At 44.0% G+C, this 13,043-nt stretch overlaps 1 protein-coding gene across 1 annotated transcript in view; it reads right to left on the reverse strand.

Moving 5' to 3' along the window:
• The window catches only part of LMO7 (LIM domain 7), a 163,365-nt gene that overhangs the window by 69,134 nt on the left and 81,188 nt on the right, over window positions 1-13,043 (reverse strand). The window contains 1 exon segment of the mRNA XM_087938160.1: window positions 12,525-12,631. Coding sequence (XP_087794286.1) covers window positions 12,525-12,631 — 107 coding nt within the window.

The following is a 13,043-nucleotide window of genomic DNA, read 5'->3' on the forward strand; positions in this document are numbered from 1 at the left end:
AAAGGAAATTACTGTGGTTCTTACTGTGGTTTTTAATTAATTTGTGCATTTCTTGCCTTTTGAACCTTGGAGAAGGAGGTTTATTATCCCTGCTTTATCATCTGCTGATAATATGCTTTTCTTTCTGAACTGAAATGTGACAGTGTATAGGAGGACTCTGTTATGAGATGATGCACGTCAATGGTTTGTATCTTTCCTTCAAAGAGAGTAAAAGAAGCTTTCAGGATTTCCTTGGTTATCTAGGATGGTTGGCTTGAGTATCCTGTATCTTGATTTGGAGAGAGAGAGAAGAACAGAAAAAAAGAACTGGAAGGGACATTGGAGATCTTCTAGTCCAACCCTCTGCTCAAGCAGCTGACCTTTACCATTCCAGATAAGTGGCTCTCCAGGCTCTTCTTGAAGGCCTCCAGTGATGGAGCACCCACAACTTCTGAAGGCAACTTCTGTCCTACTGGTTGATGGTTCTCACTGTCCGGAAATTCCTTCTTAGTTCTAGGTTGCTTCGCTCCTTGATTAGTTTCCATCCATTGTTACTTATCTTGCCTTCAGATGCTTTGGAAAATAGATTGAACCCCTCGCTCTTTGTGGCAGCCCTTCAAATATTAGAAGAGCCCAAACAATCTCTGAATATATTAAGGTTTCGATACATTAATTTCAGCTACTTACACTTATAATAATTGGTTCCTCCAAACATTGTAAACATAAATATAGTTGATGAAAATTAAAGGCATTAAGTTCTGTATTTTGGATCCTTTTTTTTACCATAACTGGGAAAACAAACTTTGAATATTTCCTTCCTTCCTTCCTTCCTTCCTTCCTTCCTTCCTTCCTTCCTTCCTTCCTTCCTTCCTTCCTTCCTACCTACCTACCTACCTACCTACCTTCTTACATAAATGGCTTATCTATTCTCTAGTGACCCACCAAACAATTTCACAGCTATCCCTAATGTTAGAAATTAACCATCAATCATAGTAAGACTTTTTGGTGTTTCCTGAAGAACTTCTGGTACCGGGGAATGTCTGACACGTGATATTAGGAAATGTAAATTAAGGCCACTTTTTATTTTTGGGGACGAATAGAAAATGAAATACAGACCTTTCCCCCTATTCCATTGATCAACATATCTCACTTGCCAGTTATGAAAGTCCCCACCAGTGTCCTGGGTGCAAGCAAATTCTTGGGCTTATTTTTAGACGTGCCAATCATGCATGGGACTGCAATCATGTTCTTTCTTCTCTGCATAGCTATCGATCCACTCTGCTGCCCGAAATTAGCATCGTGTGTGAGTCATCCGCAAGAATTTTCTGTTGTGCCTCTAAGGATGCCAGCTGACAAACTTGGGAAATGCACAAATGGGTGTGAAGCAGCAGCAGGACTCTTGCCATTGTACCCACTGGCGTTTAATATAAAAACAAAAAGTCTTTCTGAAAGAGAAAGATTCTTTCAGAGGTTGTTGTGTGACTCGGTATGTTCAGACATGATTATCAGAATGATGGGACTATCTGGGACCTTTTCAAAACAAGAGAAAACAGAGAAGCTGATTTAGGGTGGAAGACGGTTCCATTTCCATGCCCCCAAAATTTGGTTGTCAATGAACAGGGGCTGGGTGAGAAATACTTTCTGTCTTATTAGAGCCGCTTGATCAAAAAGCGGCCTTTGAACATGTTCCAACACATACACCTATAGACAGAATAAAAACAGATCCACACCCTTTGGGATTAAACTCTGCTAAATGAGAAGGGAAACTGATTGGACATTCATTACAAGACCTTCAAAAGACATTCCACGCCATCTACCTGTCATTCTTCTTCTTTTTTTGGTTACTTAAGGCCAAGAATAGAAACAGAATCTGGATACCATCAGAACTGCTATCGGGACTGAAAGTCATCCCATATATGTTAAGGCAGGGGTGGAATTCAAATTTTTTAACAACCGGTTCTGTGGGCGTGGCTAAGTTGGTGGGCATGGCTTGGTGGTCATGTGACTGGCTGGGTGTGGCCAACTCAATATCACTCACATTGAGGCATGCTTCTCCTTGCCTGGCCTCACATGACTGTGGGGATGCTGCAACAGTCGTTAAGTGTGAAAAATAGTCATACGTCACTTTTTTCAGTGCCACTGCAACTTTGAATGTTCATTCCACACGAGCAAAGTACCAACAAAGGAGGGGGAAAAAAACTCCAGAGAAGTTCCTGAGACAGGAAGTCTAGTCCTGCCAAGAATGTAATAAGGGTTAACAGAGAGGCAGTTTCTGTAAGCAACACCAGAATGTTTCCTTCCTGCCTTCCTTACGGGATTAGCCCAGTAATTTGTTGTTCGAACTGGTTCTACAAACTGCTTAGAATGTTAACAACCGGTTCTAGCGAATAGGTGCAAACTGATAGAATCCCATCCTTGTGTTAAGGTGAACAGGACTAACCTGGACTAGCCGTTTTATTCCTGCTTTGCATAGCAACCACCACTGACAAGGTCTCTCACACTCTCTCCTATACACACATCTTTCTAACTCATAGTTGGTCAACCTTCTATTCATCGAGAACTGCTTTATTATATTTTAAAAAATGGAGGTTAGGCACAGAGGTGGTACTCAGCAGGTTCTGAGAAGTTCTGGAGAACCGGTAGCCAAAGTTTTGAGTAGTTCGGAGAACTGGCAAATACCACCTCTGACTGGAGATTTTACAGTATCCATCCCCTGCCATGCCCACAGAACCGTAGTAAAACATTTTGAATCCCACCACTGATTAAGGCATCTGAGGGCCACAGAGTCCCCTCTTCTGAAAACAACATCATCAAGCAGGTCGCTCTTATGACTAGACAGTAAACTTTCAGCCACCTAACTCCTTTTATGAGGAATAGAATAGAATAACAGAGTTGGAAGGGACCTTGGAGGTCTTCTAGTCCAACCCCCTGCCTATTCTCAGCTAATAGTGAAATTCAGCTTTTCTTAGTACAGTAAATGAACATGGTTTCTTTCTTCCATAACAAGAAGAAATGGGAGGGGGGACCTGAGAACAGAATTGATAGATGTTCAGGTACATAACAGGGAGAGAGAGAGTGAGTGAGTGAGTGAGAGAGAGAGAGAAAGGGAGGGAAGGAGAGAGAGAGAGGGAGAGAGAGGAGGAGGAAGAAAATCTTTGTTATTATTATCTTGAAGAAACCATTTCAGAAGGAGATGATGATGATGGTTAGGAGCTATTTTTCATTGGCAGAGAAACTAAGACTAGAAATAATGGATCCAAGCTCCAGACACCTGAGTTTCATTTCAATATAAGGAAAGACTGATGATAAGAGCTGCAGAGCACGGAACAGACAATCATGGGAGATTGCAGTAAGATTTCTCCAAAGAGGCTGGCCAGCTACCTCTCAAAAGTTTATTTATTTCGCAAATGGCACCCTCTTGAAGGTTCATTAGTCTTTCTGCAGGTTGCAGTGATTTGGGCTCTCATAATCCCTTCCATCTCCACAACTCTCTGATGCTATGACTTTCAGAACAGTTGGCTACCAAAGGGAGTTATTAAGGAAGATACTCAATGACAACAAACTTTGTAGTCGGATTAAAACGAGGCGCAACGAAGACAAAGCTATATAAACCTATGACACATATATACCTCTTCATCTCCAAGCTAAAGCATTATTCATCTCTATGTAAGACATCTACCTACTCTGCATTCTACACATTACGTATGTTTAGCCGCCGATCAACATGGATAATCTCATGATCCTATTGTATAGATAAGCTATGGAAAGTACTCATGTGACATTCCTACAAATAGCCATAAAGTGGAAATATCAAAGGAGAGACAATTGCATTTAAATGTTCTGTGGAGATAGGAGATGTTCTGTGACATTTCCTGTGATTGAGAAATTCATTTATACTTCATTTAATTTTTACACGGAGATGTAAAGCTTTTAAAAAATACTACAGTACGGCGAGGTTAGATCCCATAATTAGCAGGACATCAAGAATACTTTCCTTTTTCAGTCTACAGTGAATGAATGCGTTCAAAACATGAGATTGTTTTAATAATTCAAGCACATTGAATTAGCATTGCCTGTCTGGGATTAAACCCAGAATGAAAATGGCCTCTAAAAAGGAATTGCTGCTAATAGTTTATAACTGTAGTAACTTGGGTAGTGCTATCAAGATAAGCTCTTGTCACACAAAGAGATGAACCATGTTCATTGTCTCCCCTCCACACAAACACCCCTCAATTTGGCCTTGTCCGCAGAATCAGAAAAAGCAAAAAGCAAGCAAAAAGCAACTTTCTGCCCCTCTGGATTTAACAGAACTTCACAGAATAGCAGAGTTGGAAGAGACCTTGGTCTTTTAGTCCAAACCACTCCTCAAGCAGGAGATACTATACCCATGATGGCGAACCTATGGCACGCATGCCACAAGTGGCACGCAGAGCCATTTGTGCCGCCATGCGAGCTGCAGGCAAACTTACCTCACTGTTACAGTAATATCAGAAGTGACAAAACGGGCCTATTATTTGGCCTGAAAAGCCTTGCAGAGGCTTTTTTAAAGCCTCTGAGGAACTCAATATTAAGCTTCTTGTCCTGCCCTCAGATGCTTTGGAGAATAGCTTGACTCCCTCTTCTTAGTGGCAGCCTCTCAGATATTGGAACACCACTATCACGTCACCCCTAGTCCTTCTTTTCACTAGACTAGCTAATTTAGTTCTACGGAAGGCTCGATTGAAAGAGTAGAGTTCTTCCTAACGTTTTACTAGGGGTGTGATCATTTTAAGCAAAGAACACAGACAGTGATATCCCCAAAACTCCGTAGAAGATGTTACTTAACCGGGCAACAAAATGTTCGGAAACCAACCCAAACCTTGTGTGGCACAGAAAGGTCAATTAGAAAGACATCCTTCCCTTCCTACGATGAAAAAAAAAAATGTCTCTACTTTGGAGGGTTGAGGGCTATCCATTGGTCCACAGGGAAGTATTTCCTACAATTGTCATGACATCCATGTTACACCTGATCCCCTTCAAGGCAACTGAAGGCAAAGTTCTGAGAGAAATTCTAACTGGTAAAGAAGGCCTCTGTTCATGTTTTCCTACTGCTTAAACAACTGGTATTTTATATTCATGTCTGCCAATCTTTAGCAGCTTAGATGTGAACTTTCTATTGAAGCAATTTATTTTACTAATTTATTTATGGTTTTGCCACCACTCCTACCGTCTGTAAATTGCAGAATTTAATTTAAAAGCACATTAGATCTGCGCGTGCATTGAATACTCCATCCAGGAAAAGAGTAGTTTTAGACTGGCTCTCTTAAGATAATAACTAGCCCATAACCATACATCTGGACGCAGAATTCACAGTTTCATCCTAAATCTGCTTCACAGGTAAATTCCTTCTGTAAAGTTCAAAGGTAGTTAATTACTATAATCTGTAGAAGACTGCAGAGTCAGACCTCTATAGAATTAAGGCAATTCAGACTAATTATTAAGAGAATTGCTTAAGAGTTCATAAATCAAAACAAGAAACAGACAGGCTGAGGAGGAAAATTCAAGGTCCTGCACTATTGTGCAATAAGCAAATGAATGTCACCTCCTGACATGATAGCTGCCTTCCTATATTTGAGGGGCTGCCACAGAGAGGAGAGAAGGGATCAAGCTGTTTTCCAAGGCACCTGAAGGCCAGACAAGGAATAATGGATGGAAACTGACTCAAGGAGAGATCCAATCTGGAAATAAGGAGAAACTTTCTGACAGTGAGAACAATCAACCGATGGAACAGAAGTTGCCCTCGGAAGTTGTGGGAGCGCCATCCCTGGAGACCTTCAAGAAGAGACTGGACTCCCATCTGTCAGATATAGTGCAGGGTCTCCTGCTTAGGCAAGGGGTTGGACTAGATGACCTACAAGGCCCCTTCCAACTCTGATTATCTGTTATCTGATGCAGATGCGTTCTTTAGGTGAAGATGCTTGTGTTGCAAACCAGATGGGGAGAGACATCTGGGCTAAGGCCTCGTTCAGGATCTCTCCTCACCATCCGCTGGGAATTCACAGGGAATAATGCCCATTTACAAGTAGTCCTTGACTTACAACAGTTCATTTAGCGACCGTTCAAAGAGTGGTGCAGTGGCCTAGAGTGTGGAATTCTCACCTCACAATCAGGAGGCTGTGAGTTCGATCCTAGGTAGAGGCAGATGATTCTCTCTCTGGGCACAGTGAGAATATATCTGCTGAATAAAACTCCGCATTGGTGACAGGAAGGGCATCCAGCCAGAAAACACTCAGCTCCATTCAGTTGCCCAGACTTCACCTCGCAAAGGGATTATGGGGTCGTTACAAAAAGATGATGTTGATGACGATGATGACTTTAGTGATCGTTCAAAGATACAATGGCACTGAAAAAAGTGACTTATGACCGGTTTTCACACTTACAACCGTTGGAGCATCCCCACACAGTCAAGTGATCAATATTTGGACGCTTGGCAACCGACTCATATTTATGACAGTTGCAGCGTCCTGGGGTCATGTGATTCCCTTTTGCGACCTTCTGCCAAGCAAAGTCAACGGGGAAAACAGGTTCATTTAACAACTGCGTTACTAACTTAACAACTGAAGTGATTCACTTAACAACTGTAGCAGGAACAGTGGCCAAAAGGGGTTAAATTCATTTAACAAGGGTGTGACTTAGCCACAGAAATTTTGGACTCAATTGTGGCCGTAATTTGAGGACTACCTGTACAGTGACCCAAGGAATACTTCAAAGCAAATATACTTAAAACTAACGGACAGAATCTTTGGTTCTTCCCACAGTTAATGAGAGCACCTACAGTATACAGCAGAGATGGCTAAACTTTTTGGGCTCCTGTGCCAAAAATTGTGCATGCGTTTGCATGCTTGTGTGCCAGCACCCAGAAGGCAATGCACGCACCCCCATGCATGCACGTGCAATTCCCACCCACTTACTCCCGCCACCCCCTTACTTGCACTGAGCCTCACAGCTGATTTTCAGTGGGTTTGAGGCCTTTTTCGGCCTCCCAGAGGCTTGAGGAAGGCCTCTGCAGGCTTTGCAGACCGAAAACTAGGCCCATTTTGTCACTTCCGGTATTTTCGGAAAAACAGGAAGTGATGAAACGGGGCTAGTTTTCAGCCTGCAAAGCCTGCAGAGGCCTTCCTCAAGCTTTTGGGAGGCCGAAAACCAGCTGTGAGGCATGTGCATGCGCAGTGAAGTAAGTTTTCCGGCAGCTCGTGTGCCGGCACAAATGGCTCTGCGTGCCATAGATTCGCCATCATGGCTATATAGGATTCCTTTCTCAGAGCTACGTTCTTTCTTAACTTGAAACTAATAATTCAAATTAAATACCTCAACATGTACGAAAGGGCGCGTTGAAAATGGAAAAACCACTTCAAGGCCCTGAAACCTCAGGGTGCAGCACCTCCACAGATGATGCAAAAGACCGCAGGATGTTGTGTAGTTTTCTCCAAGCGCCTGCAAGTATTTTTAGCTGGAGTTTCACATTGCACCCTATAATAATCTTGCCTGTTTGACTTTTGAGACATGCTCATTTCCTACAAGCGGAGATTAACGTACAATCTGCTTGTACGGAAAGTCAGCGCCAAGAAAAGTCTGGACGCACGCTTCCTTCTCTTGGTCCATCTAGTTTTTGGAATATATTTTTCCCCAGCTGATTAAAACAGGCATCGGGTTCCAAAGTTTGCAAAATTGGAAACTGACATCTGCAAAAGACAGTAGCTTTCCAAATTCCCTCTTGGGAAGAAAGAGGTGGTGGTGTGGGGGGTGGGGAAGGATATGCATTATTTATCTCATCACAGACTTCAACTGTTCTGGCTGGAGTTGCAATCCATCATATCTGGAAGACACCACCAAGTACTTTAGAGAGATGCCAGCTAAAATGGAGGAAGGAAGGCCCTGTTTTTTTTCAAACACAGCTTGAAAGAAAAGGAAAAGGCTGTGGGAATAAAGAGTTCATTGCAAGAATGAAGGCTGCCTTTTCTCCAGAACGATCAGTAGACTGGATATCGCCCAGTTTCGCCCACAATCTCATCACCACTGCTTGGGCCTGCGGTTCCTAGGAGAGTTTCAATACAACTCTTGCCCAACGGATTTACTATTATTAAGCGGCCTGGTCTCTGCTGATTTGCTCTGCTAGGGACGGCCACCTCCGACTTATCTTTCCAACCTTGCTTAAGCCAACCCAAAAGAAAGGAACCGTTTCTGAATGGCTATGGTCCTGCAGCAGAAACTTTAGCCAAACCCTCTTGGACCATGACAGTCTGGACAGAGAAGCGTTGTTTTTTTTTTCTTCATAAAGGCCAAGAAAGATCCGGAAAAACAACAACCCGATCTTGAAAGGGTTAAAATCCGCTTGCCTTCCAAGTTTGGGGAACAGAGGTGAGAGCTGGGAAGGTGGGACACTTTCATAGGATCAGCCTATAAAAGGGGCTGCCCCAAAGAAGGGCCGGTGGTGGGTGGGGTGTCAAGCTATTTTCCAAAGCACCGGAAGGCAGGACACAAAGAAATGGGTGGAAACTCATAAAGGAGAGAAGCAACCTAAAACTATGGAGGAATTTCCTGACCGTTAGAACAATTCATCAGTGGAAGGACTTGCCTACAGAAGCTGTAAATGCTCCAACACTGGAGGCTTTTAAGAAGAAACTGGACAGCCACTTGTCCGGAATGGTATAGGGTCTCCTCTCCTGCTTGAGCAGGGGGTTGGACTAGAAGACCTCCAAGGTTCCCTTCCAACTCTGTTATTCTGTCCTGTCATTCTTTCTATGATTGCATGTATCCATCTCATCACGCTCAAAAAAGAAGAAATCCAGAATGATATGGTTGGAAGTTAGCACCCGCCCCTCTCCTAGGAAGATGAAATATTTCAGGATATATACTAAAAAGGCAGAATATTTCCCTTAGAGAGAGAAGTGGAAACTCAGAAGCAGAAATTTACCTCAGAAGCAGAAGCTCACCCCCACACCTTTGTTAATGGGCGGGCCATTAAGGCCTGGGCCAAAGTATTCTACATAACAAAGCCCTCTATCCTTCTCACCACCTGGCCTGGGAAAACTGCACCAACCAGCACTCAGCCTCCAAAGTTAGCTAAGACCCCCACCCCACCCCTGGGACGCTGACAACCAACGGGATACATTTCTTAGACAGGAACAGAGAACACTAAGGTAGGGCCCAACAGAGGTTTTATAACTAAGGGTCTCTCAGCATTTTGGCCCTTCTTTTCCTTCACCCAACATCTTGAAGCGTGTGATCGTCCCTTTCACTCTGGAGCTCCAAGACATGTGGTCCTGTCCACCATTAAACCATCTTTCCAAATAGCCTCCATGTTTCCAGTGTTTTTTTCCCCCACTTGGAACTGAACCCAGAAGGATATTTCTTCTAACAATATAAACTCTCCTGCCATGGGCAAGGGGTTGGACTAGAAGACCTCTCAGGTCTCTTCCAAACTCTATCATCCTTTCTGCCGTTCTTTCTATGATTACTTGCATCCATCTCGCCAAGCTCAAAGAGCGTCCAGAATGATAGAAGATTGTTGGAAGAAACATCCTTCTGGGTTCAGTTCCAAGTGGGGGGAAAAGACACTGGAAACATGGAGGCCGTTAGGAAAGATGGTTTAATGGTGGACAGGACCACACGGCCTGGAGCTCCAATGAAGGATGATCACATGCTCCAAGGTGAAGGAAAGGAGAAAGAGAAGGCCAAGATGCCGCGAGAGCCTTAGTTTTATACTTTCTGTTGGGCCCCATCTTAGTATTTCTTGTTCTTCCTGTGCAAGAAATGTATCCCATTGGCTGTCAGACTCCCAGGGGCGGGAGTCTTAGCTAACTTTGTAGGCACATGGCTGATACAATCTTCCCAGGCCAGGTGGTGAGGTGGGTAGAGGCCTTTGTTATGTAGAATACTCTGGCCCAGGCCTTAGTGGCCCGCCCATTAACAAAGGTGGGGGTGAGCTTCTGCTTCTGAGGTGGAGTTTCTTAATGGCCCATTAGGAAAGGGGGGGGGCTGAGTTTCTGCCTCTCTGAGGTGAGTTTCTGCTTCTGAGTTTCTAACTCTTTTTAGGGCAAATATTCTGCCTTTTTAATATTTCCCAGTATATTTCATTTTTCGAGGAGAGGGGTGGGTGCTAACTTCCTACAGGATCTCCTGTCAAGGGCCGGGGTGGGGTGGGGGGGGTTAGACTAGAAGACCTCCAAGGTCCCTTCCACCCCAATTACTTTGTGCTCTACCACACGACATTTAGAGGAAAACCCTGCTCTTTTCCTCTCTCGCTCCCAGATTGAAAAGCTTTCGGGAGGGAAAAGAAAACGGGGTATTCCTCGAGATGGATGGTTACCACACATGGGTTTGTAAGACAGTGAGAAGACTGTGGCTGGAAAACTCTTCTCCTCGCCTATCCATGCAAGCAGCCAGTTTGACAGCATTTCGAGAGAGGGAACTGCACCGCCTACTCCCGCAGCGGGAGGGGACACAGAGAGAAAGAGAGAGAGAGAGAGAGAGAGGCAGCTCCGCAGGAATGCAAATCTGAAGCTGCCGAGCCTTCTTACCAGGCCCACACGTTGCCTCCACCAAAAGGAAACCTGTTAGGGAAACTTGCCGGCGGTTGCTTTGCTTCTTTCCTAACAGGAAAGGAAAACCGGTGCCATGGCGTTCCCGGCTTGGTCGCCTGGGAGCCATTCTGACACACCACCGCAGCTTACAATGGCTCTCCCAGGTTGCAAAAGATTTAGTCAAAGGTGTTTACCCTTCTTCAGGTGCCTTCTTTTCACTAAGCAAAGGGAGGGCCAAGTGGGAAGAGAGCGTTTATTCGTGTCCCCTTCCGTTCGTGCCACCATTTGCCGAATGCCTTCTTTACCTTCCAGGGTAAACACTCATAATCTTGACAAACTATGAGGGATTTGGCCGTTCACTGCTTCTTAACCTTAAAAAAAACCACATACGTTTACGTCCACACGGGCGCACGCCTTTTTTTCTGGCATTCTCCAGCAGGTTGTGCAATGCACGTTCAACGAGCGAGTCGAAAATAATTATTTGAACAATTAAGCCAGTCCTTTTTTCTTCTCTCTTTTTATTTTTCTTTTTGAAGCCAGCCACAACGTCCTTGACATTCATTTCGCTAGATCTGTGCCCCCTTCCTAAGATTGAAGCAGGCACAGCGATAGATAGGCAAAACTTTCTGACCGTTTTCTTGGTGGTGCAGAGAAAACCGGGAAGAATGGAATTCTTCTTGGTCACTTTTGGGCCAATCGTTGGGGAGGGCTAAGATGACGAAGGCCGTATCTCAGAAAGGGATGCCATGGGTTAACAGGTGCGGCCACCCAGAGTTGCAGGTACAACTGAGGTTAAAGTTAAAGCAAAAGATTTCCTGGTCTACCGTTGCCGAGTGAAGCCGGCAGCTATCATGTAGCTTGCATGCCACCTATCCCATATTTCTCTATAGAGGAGAGAGTCTGCATTCACAGGATAGTTTTACAGAGGTCCTACCTGAAGGCTTGACTGAAGACAACCCTAGAAAGAGACATCTCGGCCCAGAAGAACCACTCAGAACTGACAGCTTAGAGCAAAAACACCTTTTCTGCTCAAGTTTTGCATTTCCTCTCTGAATTGACATTAACTGCAAATAGTCCTGGTCTGGTGGCCTCAATGGAGGCTCAAATTTTTGTTGCTTAGCGAAAGGTTTGTCAAGTGAATTTTGTCGTTGCATTTTACCATACTGTGTGCCACAGTCATTAACTGAATCGGCGTTGTTAAATGAATCTGGTTTCCCCATTGACTCTTCGGAAGGTCACCAAGCGGGATCACGTGACTTCAAGACCCTACAACCGTCATAACTGTGAGTCAGTTGCCAAGTATCCAAATTTTGATCACGTGAACTACAGGGATACTGCAGTGGTCGCAAGTTTGAAAAAGGGTTGCACGTCCTTGCCGGTGTAAATTTCAAACTGTCACTAAATGGACTGTTGTAAGTCAAGAACTACCTGTATCAATCTATCAAGTAATTTGGCACATTTTACATCATATAGATAAATAAATAGATAGATGATGAGAGAGAGAGAGAGGGAGGGAGAGAGGGGGAGCGTGCACTGTTAGACAGACTGGTAGATAGATATAGAGAGATAAAAAGGTAGAGATAGATAAAAAGATAGATGATAGAAGAGAAAGATGATAGAGAGATAGAAAGGTAGAGATATAGATAGATGATAGGTAGGTAGGTAGATATAGATGGATAGGAGGGCGAGAGATGAGAAAAAGGCAAAGAGAGAAAGAAAGAAAGGTATAGATAGAACGAAAGAAAGCAAGAAAGGAAGAAAGAGAGAGAGAGAGAGAGAGAGAGAGAAAGAAAGAAAGAAAGAAAGAAAGAAAGAAAGAAAGAAAGAAAGAAAGAAAGAAAGAAAGAAAGAAAGAAAGAAAGAAAGAATCCTGAGGACTGATTTAGCTTTTTCCTGGAACTTCACAGCAAATCTCAACTTGTACATCTCAACAAGAGTCAACAACGTACACCCATGGAAAGCTGAGGACTTAGCCATACTTACTTGACGGTAACTCGATTAGATAAATCCTGAAGGTCACCAGGATGAAAAAGCTGAGCTTCTTTTAATCCCAGGTTTTCACAAGCTTTCAAAAAGACGTTGATATTATCCTGCGAAAGAAAAGCAGAAGGCGTCTGCTTAGTTTTAAGGAGCGTGGCAAGAAAGCGTGCAGGTCTCAAAGTCCAGCCTGGTCTTCAGGATCACCGATGACAAGTAACATTTCCTGTGGCTGTGGAAGCCACTCCAGTGGGCTGGCTGGCTTGACTGACAGGCAGGTTAAAGATTAGCAGGTATAAAGGCAAAAACGGGGCTGGCCATTAGAGGAGCTGCGTTCCCCTCGGTGTCAGCTCTGCAAACAAACGCCCTCTCTTTAAAAAAAAAAAAAAAAAGCTTTGCATGACATGCCTCACCTCTCACATTTAAAAATAACTCCGGCTGCTGACATTCACCCACCCAGGAATGGTTGGCAACGGAGGAGCGAAGGAGGAGGAGGAGGAAGAACTCTTGTTTCTATGCCACCGA

Source organism: Pseudonaja textilis, chromosome 8 (assembly GCF_049901715.1).
Source record: "Pseudonaja textilis isolate UNSWEBS1 chromosome 8, rPseTex1.2, whole genome shotgun sequence".
NCBI lineage: Eukaryota > Metazoa > Chordata > Lepidosauria > Squamata > Elapidae > Pseudonaja > Pseudonaja textilis.